At 46.1% G+C, this 19231-nt stretch overlaps 1 protein-coding gene across 1 annotated transcript in view; it reads left to right on the plus strand.

Annotated features, from left to right (window-relative positions):
* The window catches only part of LOC149343399 (ATP-binding cassette sub-family A member 17-like), a 58069-nt gene extending 42105 nt beyond the window's left edge, over positions 1–15964 (plus strand). The window contains exons 14-19 of the mRNA XM_089546955.1: positions 977–1026; positions 3751–3961; positions 5433–5654; positions 6024–6451; positions 14315–14440; positions 15681–15964. Of these exons, the coding sequence (XP_089403081.1) occupies positions 977–1026; positions 3751–3961; positions 5433–5654; positions 6024–6451; positions 14315–14440; positions 15681–15964 (1321 nt within the window). The remainder of the gene's footprint in view (positions 1–976; positions 1027–3750; positions 3962–5432; positions 5655–6023; positions 6452–14314; positions 14441–15680) is intronic.
* Positions 15965–19231: the final 3267 nt, after the last annotated feature.

Genomic DNA, 19231 nt, shown 5'->3' on the forward strand with positions numbered 1-19231 from the left:
CTCAAAAATGATTCATTTTTGACGTTGCTCTACTCCAGGGTTTGGTATGAACGTGAACAAACAATATTAGCGTATTTTTCTGACGGCGGCGGCAGGCAAACAGGTCGGCAGGCCGGCCCTGAGAAGCGCGCCGCTGTCGCTGTCATCATGACGCTTATACGACTGCAGTGCACATCAATACCGTCACGACATCCTCCTGGTCACCGTAGTGCATTGAGAATCGCACCGAGCGCGAGTGCAGGAGACGCGGTCAAAGCAGACGAAATTCTCGAAAGCGCGCAAGCAATGTTTTCGTTTCAAGCATGAAGGCGACCCGCAGGTCGCACTTGCAAGTGTGAACAATGGTGGTGAAATGTTTAGGGGGTTCCCCCAAGGTGGAGTAGAATGTTGACGAACTGTTGCCTGGTCGCATGTCCTTTCGACTCGCACGTAAGTGGATCGCCCTGCGCATCGCATGCAACAACTGACAACTACGATCAACAAGTGTCTCGCTTTATTTCTCAGAGCTGATAGTACTTCGCATATTTCGAGCATATAATTATACCGTGGACTTACCTCTAGTTACATGTCATACAGTACGACGTTAATACTCACTCGAGAAACGCATTTTACAGTCAAATGGGCCTCCTCATCGTCGACCGTCTGCTCCACACAGTAGACGCGACTAATCAGTTTCCCCCCTTTAATTAAGTTTGCATTGCAGTACTGCGCGTCAGTCTGAACGATCTTATTGTGGCTCATGCAGGCGACACATCGCGACAGCGCGGGCGCACGCACGTGCAAGGAAGCGCGCGTGCAAAGAAGCGTGGTGAAAGCAGCGCGAGCAGCGAGCAGCGCCCCAGTTTTTACTTTTCTCCCATAGATGGCGCTGCACATCAGGCGCAGCAGCGCCACCCGGCGATGCTTTGGGAGCCTATATCGCAGTTAAAATATAAACTGTGTTCATTAGTGATAACGTTATATCTGTTTCCCACAGGATTATGGAACGCTGTCAGCCCGACTACGGAAAGATTCAAAAGCCGAACGGTAGGATTCTTCTCTTTCGTCTTTAGTTCGATTAAGAAGTCTCCGCCAGTGTCGGGCTACCGGTAACTACTGCGCCGGTGCTCCCGTATACACGATCGTGTGGTCGCAAACTTCAGTTATAAAATGGTAGAAAAAGGCTCCCTTATGTGTTGTACTGACCGCCTTCTTTCACGTTGTCACGGAACCAGAAACATTGTCATGTCAGCGGATGGGCTGTCATGTCATGTCAGTACCTACCGGTACTGGTCAGTTGTACAGTCTTCAGCAGTATAATAGGGGAAAAAGTTAGCCCATTCATTGATTATTTCATAACTGTGCATGACAAGTACTATTTTCATGTTTTCTAACTATTTTTTCTCTTGGCGTAAAATACCTAAAAGTCTGTGTCAAATCCGGAAATTGCCAATTTTATGCAAAAGTTTTTTACTCTGACATTACTTACGACTAACCGCACACGTCACTTGTTTTACTCGGTGTATTGCACAGCCTGCGGGAAGAAAATGAGGAATGAAAAAGAAATTTGCCTTCATGTGCTTGTTCCATCTCCTCGTTTAGGTCTCGTAAAGATTACAGCGCTTAAAATAGGTTGCGCTCACTGCTAAGTTCCAGTGAGCTCCTATGTGCAAAATTTTTGACTTTGATACTTCCCCTCTCAAGACCCAGAACCACTTCACGGTCGAAGCCATAGTTGGAATTAAGGCGAGTTCTTGGGTGGGATGGCAATAGGGTGTGGGTTTTTGTTTGTAGCACGCATTTCTTGATCTTTCTTCGTCCCAGAAAAAGGGGTGAATAATGTTTCCCCATGCGTAATTTTTGCATGGTTTTGTTGCAGGGTTTACTGGCGTAAAAGGGAAAGGCTGGTGTGATGTGATCACGAAACTTTTTTTCGTCTAACCTGTCCTAAACTAGCCAATGGTACGAAAAGAGTGGTCTGAAATCTTTCGCGTAGCTTGCCTCGAAGAAACTGCTGGTAACATTAGGCTAAACGCTTAACAATACAGATACATTTAGGTGCCAAAAGCTTCCCCGGGAGATTTACGCATCTAGGAAAGATGGTTTATGGTTTATGGTTTATGGGGTTTAACGTCCCAAAGCGAGTAAGGCTATGAGAGATGCCGTAGTGGAATGCTCCGGAAATTTCGACCACCTGGGGTTCTTTAACGTGCACTGACATCGCACAGTACACGGGCCTCTAGAATTTCTCCTCCAAAGAAATTCTAGCCGCCGCGGCCGGGATCGAACCCGCGTCTTTTGGGTCAGCAGCCGAGCACCATAGCCGCTGAGCCACCGCGGCGGCTTCTAGGAAAGATCCATCGCCCCGCGGTGTGGGTTTAGGTGCGGCGTCGTTAGGCAATGTAGCTGTCGCAATTATTTCGCAATGGCGCTAATGATATTTCGGAACAGACGTCATTTTTCTGCCTTGATTAACACCTCGGCGTACTCCTCGAACTATCTTTGCTCGGAGCCTGCGTATCTGCTTTAATGCAACGGCGTTGTCGTGGCTCGCGCCTGGGTTATGTTAGAGTCCTGTCAGCCATGTTATGCGCGGACACAGCTCACACAGTGGCGGCAAGCCATATTCGCACTCCACCATGTTGTATCTGAATATTAAACAGCAGGGACTTGGCGTGCAATTGTGGTCAAGGCGGGTCAACCCATCGGGCCGTTAGCTGCACGTTGTCCTCTCTGCAAGCTACGTCAGCGTCCAGTGAGGCAATTTGACAAGCACTACTACAGACGCCGCTTGTCTTGCGGAGACAACCTGAGCCTTAGTTCCGTGTGTTATACAAGAGATACCACTGGCCGCTGAACCATTGCGCTTAATGCATGTGCAGTTTCAGTATTTACATTGCAAATGTCCTAATTATTGTACACCACTCGTAAGGATGAGCCGTATAGTTTAAATACAAGTTTATTTATCCATTCTACTTTCCGCAGACAGCCCAGGTGTTCTGTGCTTTGCGCGCTGGGAATAACTTTCTAACGCGCAGATACACGCACTCCGCGGTGCCACTGGTGGGTGAAAATAACCGCCAAGCAGTATATAAAGTGAACTGAAACTTCAGCTTGGAAGAACTTTTACTACTGCGTGCTCGAACCAAATAACCAATTCCCAACCAGCTGCATTTGTTGAGGCAAAAAAGTGGAACTGGAACATAACAGCTCCTTTAGGCTTTTTTTTCTCGTGAAGATTATCATCATACGTGTTGCACTTCATATTCGATAGTGGCCATGTCACTAAAGTAGCTCGAAATTACTCGTGTTAACGGTGTCTGATTCATACTAGGCTGGCAGTAGCCGTGGTAATTTCCGCGCAAAATTTCCGGTGTCCTACATCATTTTAAGCACAAGTTCTTTTTAAGTTTCCTTCAATTGGGTGTAACTTTAAAGTTAGCTTGTATGTAGACTTAACCAGTGCGGCACTCCTTTAGTTATATTAAAACTCCCGTTGTGGTGTACGTGCTGCGTGCAACGTGGTTGAACTTTCAAAGCAGAAGCTCGGCGACTTAGCTTTTTTGAGTAGGCGTCAAGGATGCCTCTCAGCCTTCGTGTATCAACGACAGCTAAATTTATTTTCTGTCTGGTTTTTGCCGATCTAGCCGTATTATGATTACAGATTCCGTTCGTTAATCACTCAAAATAGTTTAATGTCTTTCTTGCATTACGTGTCTGTCCATTTATGTCAATACATGCGTGCATGCATCGCACGGCTACATATCCCAGATGGGACCATCAAGACTGCGTGCGCACCGGTGACGAGGAGCCCTTTCCCCGAGGAGCAGTTCGTCGCTCTTTTGGCCAAGCGCTTCTCTTGCCTCCCCCGATCGAACTTCGTGTTCGTCGCTGGTTGGCTGGTACCGATCCTCATCTTTTCCTTTGGAATCTATATGGCATCCGCCAAGCTTTTCACCGCAAGAGACAAGCGTCACCTCAAGTGAGTTATACGCTTCTTTGCGCCATGCGCACTCAATGACTAACAGTTTTCGGGATATGGATTAGCCCCAAAAAAAAAAGAAATTGTACGCTGCCCCATCAGTCAGTAAGGTATATTTTTTAGTATCGAGCAAGCATGTCTCCTTAGGATTCAATATTTTTTTATTCGCCTGCTTTCTCAATTTTCTTCATGATACGACAACCAAAAAACTTTGTACATCTCTTAATAGCCCTGTACATTGTAAGCGCATATACACGCACAAGAAATACGAAAGGAACCATCTGATTGGTATGCAAGCGGCGAGAGCATACCATCACTTACGAAAACTGGTTAAAAGCTTACTTACTGGAGTTTATGAGGAGCTTTTCTGAGGACGAAATGCGCCTTCAATTAGTGCTTAAGTTTGGTTTCATAGTAACACATAATCGTTGCCTTCAAGTCAGTCTTGCTTTCCTTCTCATTATGCCTAAAATTTTGCACTTGAAGTGCGCACATGTACTCGGAAGCACACAATATATCTCTAGCAGATTTTAAAATTATTCCTACGCCTGGCAATGCAGCTACAAGAACTTTTTGTCTAAGTTACTATGTACGCTAGCTTAGTATCCAATATTTGTTTTGTGTTTCTAATAAAATCCTTTCTCATTAGTTTGGTATACATGATGCAATCACATCATTATAGTATCGCGTGTGTTCACTTTTATGGCTTAGGGAGAAAGGCTATAGTGCGAAGTTGAAGGCTGCCCACATCGAAGATGAGCTCAGTTTTTGAAGTGTTGGAATAGGCCGTTATCGTCCACGAACCAAACTTAACAAACATGCTTTTTAAAACTCGTTTGGACGGCTTTCCTATGCTGCACCTCGCTAAATATGCGGCCACTGGGATTTTTATTGCAGCAAATATTTCAGCAGTTCATGCATTTTGAGACATACAAGCTGTTGGCGTGATTTCCAAGACGACGCTACTTGCACAGACACCATTTAATGAAAATACTACTTCGGATAGCCAACCGTAGGAGAGTTTGAAGATATTTTATTGGCGTTGGATACATTGAATCAAGTAGCGAATTCATAAATTAAAAAAAGGGGGCTCGCTTCCGACATTTATGCGTTTAAATTTCGACCCCATAGGCTGATATGAAAATTGCAGTGAGTTAACCCTCTTACAATGACCGCCTTGCTATGCAGTCAACCTCCGCAGATCCCATGTGACTACCTTTCAAGGCTTCTAAATACAATCTGTATATAATAATAGAGAAACACCCTGTAGAAACGGAGAACGAACCGACTGATCTTCAACATCAATAAGAGCCCATGCTGTAGCTGTCAATGAATGGCATTGACTGAGCGCTTTTGCGTGACATTTGCTCTACAGCCCAGCTTCACTCTGGCAGGTTCATCTTTTCGGAAGTAGCTATTACGTTTGCAGAAATCGCGGGTTTAGCGTTCCCTGGGCATTTGTTCTGCGCAGGAGCATCGATTTGCGCGTCTCAGCCCAGTTTCCCGACACCAGTGTATTCCTGCAAGCAGAGCCCAGCGACTTCGCCGGACGATTCGTGTCACTGCTGAGGCAGCAAGGTGCCAGAGTGACTCTCATGAAAGACGCCCACCGCGAGCTGCGGGCTATGGCGCAAAAGCGATACGACCACTACAGCACACAGATCGCCTTCGGCGGCGTCTTCAGTAGTAGCGAGTGAGCCGCGTTCTCGTTCCACCGTTATCCTAACCTCTCTTTGCCGATTTAGTGGCGTGCACTTTCTTTTTTATCCGCCGCGCATTATTGCCTTGCTGCGACATTATGTGTATTAGACTAGGGCCCTGAAATCTATCTCTCACAAAAGGTCTGGGAGGAAAGGGGTTAAGGCAGGGTAATCTAATGACCGAGCGAGCAATTTTTAAAGATGGGCTACACTGATCCGTTCTTATTAGTGGGAAGTTCAAAATTGTGTAGCTAACATGAAACTTCCGCCTTTCGTTGCCTCGTTAACAGCAATATGAGTACAGATATTTTTTATTAACTTAGGTCCACAGTAACTATAACCATGGAATACTGTCTTTGCAGAATCGAGCTTTGGTACAGCCCGTACAGCCCCATCAGCAGAGCCGTGGGCCTTAACCTCTTAACGACGACGCTCAACCAGGTGTACTCGGGTGACACCAGAGCTCGCATCCTCACCACACTACGCACCTACAACAAAAGCAGGCCTCGTGAGACGTGGCCTACGGAAGCCGTGCCGGAGCTTGCACGCAATCGGTTCTTCTGGTGCCTGGTACCGACCGTGGCCTTCGGGTTCCTGGTGGCCATTTTCGCGCTTCAGCCAGCGCTGGAAAGGCTTAGCGGAGCGAGGACGTTGTTCCTCATGACGGGCGTCCCTCGGTGGCTCATGGTCTTCGCCGACCTGGCTTTTGACACGTTTTTCTATGCGTGCCCTATGACTGTTTGCCTGGTGCTATACTTCTTGTTCTTCGAGCCCGACGACACCACCACAGGTGCGAGCTTAACTGTCACCAAGTCACTTACCCTAAATGAAAAATTATTAACATTCTACAGGCTTCACGGGAAGAGCTTCACGCGTAACGCAAAATGTTCGGACAGCACGCGTCTCTCAGCTGGCAGCGTTTTCATCGGTGGTTCCTGTAATGCTATTTTGTGCTTTTCATTTAGCAAATGAACAATTTCGCTCATTTATTCGCTTTTATAGCATATTTTAGTGTGGATGTACTTGCGTTTATTGCTCTTGCATTTATTGCTCTTTCCTTTCCTGTTATTTATCGACACATCAAACACCTTTAATTAGAGGTAACTGCAGTAGTCAGTGAAACACATTAAGTCAAGCTCAGAAAAATTTGAAGAGATACATGCGCGGAACCGAATAAAAGTGCGAGAATTTTTATAATAACAAACTGCTGCCACCAGGAAATTCATTTGCCATTCCGGCCCATTACGTGCAGTGTGCTGATGAAGTTGCCGTAGATTTTGCAAGGGCCAACGGGCAGTTTGTCAGGTTTTAGCGCGCCTTCCTTATGTTGCTTAGAACTAGAAGCATTTGGTGCTCCCTAGAGGCAATGACGAGTTCTTGACTTTATCATTTGGAGCTAAATATGGACACTTAGTTCCCTATCGCAACCCATAAGAATCTAAACTCGGCGGGAGATTTTTTTTTGGCAGTGAAGAGAAAGGCACAGGAGCGCAGCTTCTTTAAATCACTCCGCGAATAGTTGGACTTCGAAACGGCTGCCTGGCATTCTCGCTAAGCAGTGTAGCTGGGGCAATCTCCGGTATCTTCCAGCTACACTACGTGCCTCGCAAAGTTTTTTTTTTTACAAGAAAGGACTCTCTAACATTGAAAATAGGCCTTTATGTTAAAAATATGCCGTAAGTACTGAGTGTCGTAAAATATACTATGGCTTAAGAGTGAACTGTTAACTTTAGCCGGGGCCTGTATTCCGATGCGTAGAATGAAAAGACATCTTTCGGCTCTGTAACCTTGGCTCCATTGCTAAGTAGCGTTGTCGTGGAACATTTCTTGTGCACTTTTCCTGTGAAAGGACAAGACAATGTTCCGGGCTCTCAATTTTATTTGGTTCAATTCAGGTGATTTTTTTTTGCCCTTGTCCTGTTGCTATAACGTTGTTCTGTTTTAATTTGTATCCACTTAGGCCCTTAACAGTGAAGCTTCAAGATGGTGTTCGCTGCACGTGCGTAAATGACTCAGTGCACGTCATCGCCGCTATTATGTCTTATGCAAAAGAACACACGTTGGAGCCTAAAGTTATTCACATATTACCGCGTTATTGAGAAATGACGCTCCCTCCTCATCTGCTACATGGATCCCGAAGTTAGAGGTAGGGGTCACAAAGAAGAGAGCAGTTTGCATCAATTTGCAAGGCTATCCGAATCTTAAAGTTGTTTCTTTGCTTTGGATAATAAAATAAAACCTTTCTTGTCAAAAACGAAACAAACTGTCAACATAGATATCCTCCCGAGACCCGTCTATCGCAATTTGTCCAATATATTGGACCTTATTTATTGAGCCAGTACTCCTACAACAAAGCATTCATCTTCATAAAACGCCATTTTCCAATACATTGGACAACTGGTGGTGCAATCTGTGCATCGATTTTGAAATTAACTTATTCACTTTCCCGCCAAAATACATCGACAATGGCAGCGTTCAGTGGCGCGATGAGGGTACGGCACCTGCCGAAAATTAAGTATTTTTTCTGCCATTTTTGCCAATTCTCAGAGCAAACTTTTGGTTTTATATGAACAAAAATAGAATGGGGAACAAGCAGATATCAGAATTTTAACTCTACACGCTTTCACTTTTCTCTGCTTTTAATTTGATTTCGCGTGTCCAATACGTTGGACACTGGGACTCAACTCGGTTATTTTGAGTGTGCTTTTGAGATGGCTTTATTGATAACAGTAAAAGAATACTGCTATAATTTAACGGCTCGGGACGAAGTCATGTATTATTTTTTTTTCTAGTTGGAAGGCCTCGCGTTTCTGATCAGACTGCCGAAGCAGTTTTGCAAAGAATTGCCCAAGGCAATAAGTCGAACAATGGCCTATCGGATAGCGACGACGACGCTGCTGTCGATCCGAACTTCAGTCCAACACTTAAGGATAAATGCACGGACGAATCCACCAATGACTCAATAGTGATCTCCAAATTTATGTGGGCCACCCCCGAAATTTGGCCCACCGGGCCTTCAAAATTTCACTTCGTCCAAATTACACCAAAATAGGTGTCCAATCTAATTTCAGTACAGCGAACCCAATAGCGATCTTAAAATTTAGGTGGGCCACCCCCAAAATTTGGCCCACTGAAATCCCGAAATTCAACTTCGACCAAATTTGAAAAAAATTGCTTTCCAACCTGACTGAGCCTTCTGACTAAGTTAGATTGGGAAGCAATATTGGTGTAATTCGGACGAAGTGCAATTTTGAAGGCCCGGTGGGCAAAATTACGGGGATGGCCCACATAAACTTGGAGGTCACTATTAAGTCATCGCTGGTTTCGTCCGTGCATTTATTCTCAAGTGCTGCACTGAAGTTTAGATCGACAGCAGCGTCGTCGTCGCTATCCGATAGGCCATCGTCCGACTTGTTGCCTTGGGCAATTCTTTGCAAAACTGCTTCGGCAGTCTCATCAGAAACGGGAGGCCTGCCGTCTAGAAAACAGTAATACATGACTTCGTCCCGAGCCGTTAAATACCAGCAGTATTCTTTTACTGTTATCAACAAAGCCATCTCAAAAGCACACTCAAAATAACCGGGTTGAGGGCAAGAGCTCTAGGCCGAAACCTGGCAAAGAAATCAAACGTCCTCTACGTAGATGCTTCCACGTACAGAGACAGAAAAGCGGCGGTCGTAGCCGTCGTTAACAACCGGGGAAAAGAAATATCCAGCATGTCAATTAGGACTGGGGATATAGACACGGCGGAAGAGGTGGCAGTAGCTTTAGCCATCACGGAAGCAAACAGAAACAACAAGAGCTACACAACAGTAACAGATTCAAAGGCTGCATGCAGACGCTTCCTAAGGGGAAGAATAAGCAAGCAGGCCGGCACCCTCCTCAGAGAGGCGACAAAACTCAAAAACAAGCAGAATGTGGTATGAGCACCTGGGCACGGAGCAGTGGAGGGAAACCTTAAAGTCGACGCGATAGTTCGAGGTTACACAAACCGAGCCAGCGACGACAAGAGAGAAACCCACACTACTCCGAACAGCTAGATAGAGCTCAACATGCTTTGGGAGTTAGGACGCCGATTATACCCGCTTCCCCACGAGACACTCACAAGACATCAGGCAACTACATGGAGACGGCTACAAACAAACTCATACCCAAGTCGCTACATATTGTCACGTTGTAGTGACGGCAGTCCAGCGGTCAGGAAGACACCAGAAATACTTGCAAACGAAGCTCTTTATTTGGGCTGACTTGCGCCCGCAAAAGAACTGACTCACTCGGTGGCGGCGTAAGCAACAAGCGTGCTCGTCAATCGTCGAACTACGAATGCCCGCCGCTCGCGGCATCGCTCAATTTAAAGCCGGCAAAGAAACTTCCAGATAGCACGACAAGATCATCTACAGTAATCTGGAAAAACCTAGATGCAGCCTTTCATGGCTGCGATCAATCGAGATTAGACTGGTCGCTTCTCGCGTCACGAACAAAAATGATAACAGCCCTTTCCTGCAGCCTTGAGCGTGAACGAACAAACACTACAATGATACGTGGCATTACCCCCCTTCCAAAGAAGCATCGCCTCGATGCTTTAAAATGAAAATAAACACGGAAAATGAAACTTCGAGTCCTTTAGCGTTCATAATATGGCTTCAGGCGTACGACATGTACGACTTCCGGGCGTGGGCGGCGTCGCTGAGATGCTGTCGTGGCGTCGGGGATGACTTCATAGTCGAGGTGACCGATGCGATGGAGAACCCTGTACGGGCCAAAGTAGCGTCGCAGCAACTTTTCGCTCAATCCACGGCGGCGAACTGGCGTCCATATCCAAACCCGATCACCTGGCTTGTAATGCGTGTCTCGTCGGCGCAGATTGTAGCGTCGGGCGTCGGTGTGCTGCTGGTCTTGAATGCGAAGCCGCGCAAGTCTTCGGGCTTCCTCGGCACGATGAAGGTAGGCGGCGACGTCGAGGTTGTCTTCGTCTGAAACGTGCGGGAGCATTGCGTCGAGTGTTGTCGTGGGCTTCCTGCCGTATACCAGCTGGAATGGGGTAAACCTGGTTGTCTCCTGGACGGCAGTATTATAAGCGAAGATCACGTAGGGCAGAATCGAGTCCCACGTCTTGTGTTCGGCGTCGATGTACATGGAGAGCATGTCTGCGATGGTCTTGTTCAGACGCTCTGTGAGTCCGTTGGTTTGTGGATGATAGGCAGTGGTCCTCCGATGGCTTGTCTGGCTGTATTTTAAAATGGCTTGCGTCAGCTCCGCTGTAAACGCCGTTCCTCTGTCTGTGATGAGCACTTCCGGGGCGCCGTGTCGCAGGAGAATCTGTTCGACAAAAAATTTTGCGACTTCTGTTGCGGTACCACTAGGCAACGCTTTTGCTTCGGCGTAGCGGGTCATGTAGTCGGTGGCCACGATGATCCATTTGTTTCCTGATGAAGAGGTCGGAAAGGGGCCGAGGAGGTCCATCCCTATTTGCTGAAAGGGCTTAGTTGGCGGTGGTATGGGGTTCAGGAGTCCGGCTGGTCTAGTCGGAGGCGTTTTGCGTCGCTGACACTCACGGCACGTTTTCACGTAATGGGAAACGTCGGTAGCTAGCCGTGGCCAATAGTACTTCTCCTGGATGCGGTGCAACGTACGAGCAATCCCGAGATGTCCTGCAGTCGGCTCATCATGACATGCCTGCATAATTTCTTGCCTGAGATTTTTGGGCACGACAAGAAGATGCACTGTCCTGTTCGGCGCGAAGTTCGTCTTCAGGAGGACATTATTGTGAAGGACGAAGGACGACAGTTGCCGCTTGAACCCTCGGGGAGGCGATGCGGTCTTGCCTTTCAGATAATCAACTAGGCTTTGCAAGTCAGGATCCGAGTGCTGCTGCTGCGCGAAACTGCTGGCGCTTACCGGTCCTAAGAAAGCGTCGTCGTCTTCCTCTTCGGGTGCTGCGTCGACAGGAGCTCGTGACAAGCAGTCTGCATCGGAATGCTTGCGGCCAGATTTGTAGACTACAGTTATGTCGAATTCTTGAAGACGCAGGCTCCAACGAGCAAGGCGGCCGGAGGGATCTTTCAAATTGGCCAGCCAGCACAGAGCATGTTGATCGCTCACAACCTTGAATGGTCGTCCGTATAGGTAGGGGCGAAATTTGGACGTGGCCCAAATAATGGCGAGACATTCTTTCTCTGTCGTCGAATAGTTGACTTCGGCTCTCGACAGTGAACGGCTAGCGTACGCGATAACTTTCTCCTGTCTGCCATTTTTCTGAACGAGGACCGCTCCTAAGCCCACCCCGCTTGCATCGCGTGCTCAACGCTTGCATCGCGTGCTCAACGCTTGCATCGCGTGCTCAACAAGCGTGCTCGTCAATCGTCGAACTACGAATGCCCGCCGCTCGCGGCATCGCTCAATTTAAAGCCAGCAAAGAAACTTCCAGATAGCACGACAAGATCATCTACAGTAATCTGGAAAAACCTAGATGCAGCCTTTCATGGCTGCGATCAATCGAGATTAGACTGGTCGCTTCTCGCGTCACGAACAAAAATGATAACAGCCCTTTCCTGCAGCCTTGAGCGTGAACGAACAAACACTACAATGATACGTGGCAATATACAGTCAGATTTGGCCTACGCAATACACTCCAGAATGCGTGTGGTGCGCTGAGATAGCCACCCTTTACCACTCCACATGGGGCTGTCGGCGAGCCCGATAGAGCACAAAATTACAAACCCGTCAGTCGAGCTGTGGGAGGAGCTTCTGTCCAGCTCTAATCCGCAAGATAAGCTTGGGCTGGATGAGCGGGCCGAAGGGGCAGCAAGAACCAATGGGATACTGTACCTAGGAACACCACCTGCAGCTCAAGACCCCAACCCATAAACCCCGTCCCATTTTGTGCAATAAAGTTTTGTACATACTACTACTAATCTAACTGAGTATGGCTAACTCAGTGGTGACCTCCAAATTTAGGTGGGCCACCCCCAAAGTTTGACTTCGACCGACTATGATAAAAATTGCTGTCCGACGTAATTTGATTACGGCGAACTCAATCGTGACCTCTATACTTAGTCGCACAAGTTTCACTGCTATACTTCAAGTAATTTGTGAAGTGCACACTGGGTGGGAAAATACGGCTAGAGTCCTGGTGTCCTATATATAGGAATTTCGACGTCGTGCTGAGCTGAAACTGTCAGTGGCGTTGAAAAAATATCCAACTTTCCACCTTTGTATTCCTATAAGCTTATTCTGAAAGCCTACAAAAAATTTGTGAACTGAAATGCATCGCGGGTCTCAGGAGGAAATACATATTCAGAAATAAAACCAATTTATTCTGGTGTCTCCCAGGGAAGCATACTGGGACCCCTACTTTTCAACATTTACCTTAATGATATTGTTAACATTAGCCCAAATGCTAGGTTCATCATATATGCCTGCAATACTAGCATTTTTTCTCCGCAAGTAACATTCATGACTAAATACAATCGTCCAACAAGACAATGAACCCGCTGGAAAGATGGTCACAATCAAACTATATGCGCGTGAATGAAAAAAAGACTAAAGCTGTAATACTTCCACAAATAAACAAACCGATCACCCCATACAATAGTATTACCTTTAACTCGAGAGGAATAGAAATTGTTGATCACTTCAAATGCCTAGATGTAGTATTTTCTTCGCACATGTGTTCGGAAGATCACAAAAATCATGTTGTCCGGCAGTTAGCCAGGGTAACAGGCACGATTGGCTGCATAAGATACATTCTTCCTAAATCACTTAAACCACTTCTATATAACACACTGTTCTGTGCCCACATTAAGGGCACTGCAACGTATTCCTCGTTACAAAAAAATTCATGTTCTCCAAAAAAGTTTCTTCGCTACGTCTTTAATGCGGACTGCGGAGCAACCAGCAAAGCGTTCTTTCGTGAAACTGGCATAATCAAAATCTTCGATTTATACCAATATCGATTGAGTGTTCGCTTTAAACTAGAAACCAAAAATAACTTAAGTCATATTCGACATCTGGCAAATCTGAAAGAAAAAGAAGCGAGTTACCCTTTTAGAGAGCCTGAAACCACGTTGGTTCCTACACCGCGCATAAATACTGGTAGGTGTTAATAATTTTACTCTGAATTGTTTTTTTTTTCATTTTTTTCGTTGCCTGTCACTGCTGCCTGGTATAAGGGTGCTGCAGCTCAGCCAAGCTGTCTGAGAGCTTTTTCTGTAGCTCCTCTGTCACCTTTTGGCGACAGAAATAAAAATGATTGCTTGGATGTCTTCAGTAATTGCTTTGGAAAAGAGGAGCATTTACAGAAATGCTGACATTGCCACGAAAGCTGCCTGTAGCCCTGCACTAGTCGAACTTCCGTAGAACGCGCTGCCCTTTCTGCAACCGTGACACAAATCAGCTAAAACATCCAGTACATCGTAATAGAAAAATCATGTTGGATACAGATTCCATGACTCTAGAGCTGGTGTTCTTGCAGCCGAATGACTTCTATATATGCTAACACTCAGGCCAAGGACACCAAGGATGTTAAAAAGAACTTATTCGTTTAATTTTTCTTGCTTCCTGTTTGCGTTGAAATATTGACAGCCCGGAAACTTGTCTTAGGATATGAACGGGTGTCCCCACAGGTGGTTTTCTGTGCTTCCTCTATCACCAGGGGCCCTAATGCTCGCTATTGCCAGCTTTGCACCGGTAGCAGTCCTGTCGTCCTATGCCATCGCCGAATTCTCCAGCAGAGCCCAGTCCGCCTACACCACGTGCCTAATAATCTTCGTAATAGGAGGTAAGCTTCTAGCGGTAAAGCGCTACTCGCAGTGTGCTGAAGTTTGCTATTTAAGGACAGTTTAGGACCGCGTTGTGTTCTCATTATGATTTTTAATAATCCCTACTGCACAGATCACAGAAACCATGGCCCGGCACTGACTACCCTAGATTTAGCGTTGGTTTCTTCGTCCAGAACAGGGCTCTCAAGCATGCGACCCAGAAAGCGTCGACGTCCGGCACTGAAGGCATAAAGATTTCAGCCTCTTTTTTGGTCGAAGTGCTAGAAAGAAACCGAATCTAAAGAGAATCAATTTTTGACAACGATATGCACAATGTATTGTGAAAAACATACGCATAGACAAAAAAGGTAGAACTGAAAAGAACTTCTCGCCACTGGTGTCCTATCGCAGTTTCAGTCGAGCAAGGCAGGTGAATGTAATTCTTTATATAATATGTTCCGAGCACGTGGTGGCCCAGCGCTCTGTACCGGTTGGGTCGGGGCGCCCGCCTCCGTAGATGTTCACAGCCTCGGTATCCTTCCAGGAAATTTTAACGTGGAGTGAATTTCAATCAGGGAGTATTTATTTTCTAAGAAAACAAACGAGCAGAGCCAACGGCTACAAACGGAAGAGAGAAAACTTCCTCATAACATTCGCATTTTAAACTCCCCTTCTTGTTACAGGGCGAGGACCCCGATCCATGTATTGTTCTTGAAATGGCGAGATCCTGAGAAAGCCGTGTAGCCTTCTTTTGTAGCCGCTGGCTGCGTTGAAGCTGATGTTAATAATTAGGATGCGATGCTGTACTTCAATTTGTTGGTCATTTTCCTGAGTGTAAAATGCAGCGCATGACAACGGCCAACGAAGAACACGCATGACAGACAGACACCCACTAGCAAGGGAAATTAATGCCGGAAGGAAGCCGTTTTGAATACAGAAATGCGCTCACACTCAACACATCTTTGCTAAGGAAGCAACATAACGAGATGTGTCACGCTTTTAGGTAATATATGAAGACTGGATTAATATTCCTTTAACCAAAAGGTATACTTGTTTTAGAGCGCATTCAGTTACCTTTATTCTTTCAAGTTATTTAAATTTCTTAAACTGCCTGGTGTTGAAAAAATTAAGCGTTAGAATACACACGCTTAAGGCCAGTGTTATTCTTGTTTGCTTATTTTTTTATATTCAGAATAAAAACACTCTTTCGCTTTGAGTGGATCACATTTCTGTGCGCGTGTGCTTCTTCGCAATACGCAGTTCCCACTCTCCACGTGGCGTACGTTCTTCGCACCACCATGCTGCAGAGGATCTTCCCACGGGTGGCGCTGTCCACCTTTCCTCCAGTCGCCCTCACCTTGACCGTTCTGCGCGCGGTGAATCTGCAGGTTGAAGGCGAGGCCTGTGTCAGGCTGCGCTCCACTCGAGTGGGGGCGCGCACCGCCCTGCACTCGGCGTGTCCCAACGTCAGCGCCCTTGGGCCAGGATTCCAACACTGTTGCGAGAGTGCGTGTCCAGTAGCGCATGATGCGTGCAGTGCTTAGTGAGCGCGCGCAAAATGTGTTTGCTTGTAGATGACATTTTGAGGCTCATTGTACAAAATGTGCACATTGCTGTCATATGTTTTTGTAACAGTATGTTGCCCATAACAACCACATTTTTCTTGCGTACAGGCTTTTAAACATTCTTATAGTTACTGCAGTGTGTATGTTACATAATTATGAAGCCAATGCAGTAAATAATATCTCAGGAAAATGGGAGCTTATTCACAGGCACTGCCACAGAGTAAAGGCAGGGAGGGAAAAATTTTACTTGATTGCGGAATCCCCACATTACCCATTCGACAAGTGGCAGTCATTAACAGCAGGCGGTGTAATGTTTTCCCATGACAGTTTATGTAGGTCCTCAAATGTGTACGAAGGGCCCTGTCTAAACTGAAGTGTATGCTTCCGGCTAGTGGTAATCTTGCGCTGAACAATGTGTTGTATCTGCGAGTCAACAGCGTTTATGTCTTCATTAATTTCTCTGGTGATTATTATTTTATGAGAAAAACAAAATTTCAGGATGGAAACGAAATGTGTTCAAAAGCTATTTTATACCTCATCGAGGACCGTCGCTGACACTGACTCTAGAGAGAAAAGAGGCAAGAAATTATCGCTAAATGACTACTACGCTTCAGCCACCTTTTCACATTTTAGTGAAGAAGCGATGCCTTCATGACAACTCTGTGCCATTAGAAAGCAGGAGTAAATGTGAGCCTCTGCTAGTATCTATGCCATCCGCAGGGGAAGGCACGCATGACGCAGCTTTTCGCTAACATGTATTTAGAGCGCAGCATACAACCGGTAGATTTTTAATCTTCCAAAGAGATTTCGATCTTTTTTGGTCGGAAGGGTTGGCCTTCTTGATTAAACAAGCAGCTTTTTCTGGGCCCTTTCCTGGTCACAAGCATGGCCATTATAATTAGCGATTTTATTTGAATCATCTGGTTTGCTGTTACTCGTCATCATCCTTGTCATTTATTTACCCTGAAGAGCCCCGTGCACCGCCATGCACTCTTTCTAACCTCGTTTAGCCATTTGATTCATAGCGTGCTACGGATAAAAGGTAATCGAATAAATAGAGCTCTTATATTATACTCGCCCTTACCACATATACAGGCGGCCACCAAGGCGGTTTGTGCATATTTGTGTACATATACCAGTAAAAAATAAATAGTGGAGGCTTAAAATTGCAGAACATGTTAAATTGCTCTCTGTAGTCCAGCATACAATACGGTCGAGGAAAGAAATTTTCCAAAAGAAATAGCAAGCGGCGCCTGAACTAGAAAAAATTGGTGCTCGACGCAGGGTATGTGGAGGTAATGCGGAGCGCAATGCGCTGACGCACATGGTTTTCGCTCATATTTCTTTTCGTAGCAGTAGAGACAGTTTGCTTTGATATGTGCTATATTAGGCCTTTTCCGAGCCGTACTTTTCTCTTAGAAGTGTGTAAACTTGTTCGTAATATTCATTGAGTCTTGAATCGCCGCCGTTATGAAACTGTGTGTCGCCACTAGGTTTGTCAAGGTGCTTTCAGATTTTCCTGTGTCCGAACCTGCAGGCCATTGCCGAATATAAGTGAGAGATGCGGTGGAAATTTCCCTTGCGTTAGTAGAGATGAACCCCTTTGTTTTAATGGGCATGGAGCTGGGCACTGACGTCCTTCGTTCACAAAACTATACTTTTTTATTTTTGTTTTCTTGTAAAACTTGCATTGTTCGAATGAAAGTTCACTGTCATTCCTCATGCTTACGAAGGCAAATGCATAAATAGCTTATCGAGGCCGAGTTTAGAGGCATCTTTCCTGTGGAGCGCTTTTAGAGAACACGCTGGACAATTGGGTCACCCTTGGACCTTCGGCCTATCGAGGGAAAGAGTTCTGATGGATCTGACGATCATGTTTTCCAACATGCATTCTTCTTTTTAGATTTTTCATACTACTTACTTAATTTGAATCAACGTTCACTGTCACTTCTCTTGCTTATGAAAGTAAATGCATGATATTTTATCGAGGTCGAGTTAAGAGACGTCTTTCCTGTGCAGTGCTTTCGGAGAGCACGCTGGACAAATGGGACGTCCTTGGGCCCTTCAGCCTGTCGAGGAAGAGCATTGTGACGGATCTGACGATCATGTTGGCAGAAGGATTGATCTTTTTTGCCATCTTGTGCGCCTACCCGCCAAAAATTCTTGAAGCGTTTCTTTGCAAGACAGGCGTCAGCGAAAGCCGCGAAGTGGATGAAGGCGTTGCTGCAGAGAAGGCTGTGGTAGAAACGGCATGCGCTGAAGCGAGCTTCAGGGAGTACGCTTTGGTCTTAAAGGGCGTTTCCAGGTTTTACGGTGACCTTGCCGCTGTGAAGGCTGTCAGTCTGGCCGTGCGGCCAGGAGAGTGCCTTGGTCTACTTGGAAGAAGTGGCTCCGGGAAAACCACCCTCCTCAATATGATTGCAGGGATAACTCTCCTCAGCTCTGGTGAATGCTACTCCACGGCAGGCAGCATGTCCGACGATGTCCGCAAGGTAAGACAAGACTCCGCTAGATTCACTTTAAAGACGCGTGCGTGGGATTAAGCAAACAAAGGTTCTGCGTAAAAACAAAAGTTACGTTTATGTCAGTAGCCTCTACAAACAGTGCACCAAGCTATATTGTGCAATTCTGAGCACTGAATGTTTCCATGAGAAAAACCACTTCCGCTGTTTTTTACGGGCATTTCAGCTGTGCTGCTGTAACAATATAGCCCCTGATTCTGTGGTCCTGCCTTCAGGCAGTGATATGACAACCCGGAAACCTTGGACAAAGACTCGCATATTTCAAATAGCAGCTGAAAATCTTACTCACTTATATGACAGTCCGCTAGATTACATTCACATTTATTCCATTCCTCCTGAACGGATGGAAACTATCGGTACTGTAGAACGTCCCTTTATTAGCGATTCGTCGCTTGCAACTAAGCGATATACCGTGACAGAATGGACCTAGGTAGCTTGTGCTCCTTTAGAACATACATTTATTGTTGCCCATTTACTTTGTAAGAGCAAAGCAATCGCCGACTGAAAATGTGCTGCCACCGTGTCCACATGAGCACTGGCTGCATCACGTCAGCACACTGTGTGAGTGCGGTGTCCCTTTGTGTGCCTCTTTAATGTGAACGTGAATACAGCGCTGCAGTTACGTCTGAGTTATCCCAACTTGCCCGAGAACTTCTTTTACTTAATTTCCTAATATATTATGCAGTGATAGAGGCGCTGTCTTGATGCTCAAGAGCAAGATGAA

This window comes from Amblyomma mixtum, chromosome 5 (genome assembly GCF_055824585.1).
Source record: "Amblyomma mixtum isolate Tamu chromosome 5, ASM5582458v1, whole genome shotgun sequence".
NCBI classification, from domain to species: domain Eukaryota; kingdom Metazoa; phylum Arthropoda; class Arachnida; order Ixodida; family Ixodidae; genus Amblyomma; species Amblyomma mixtum.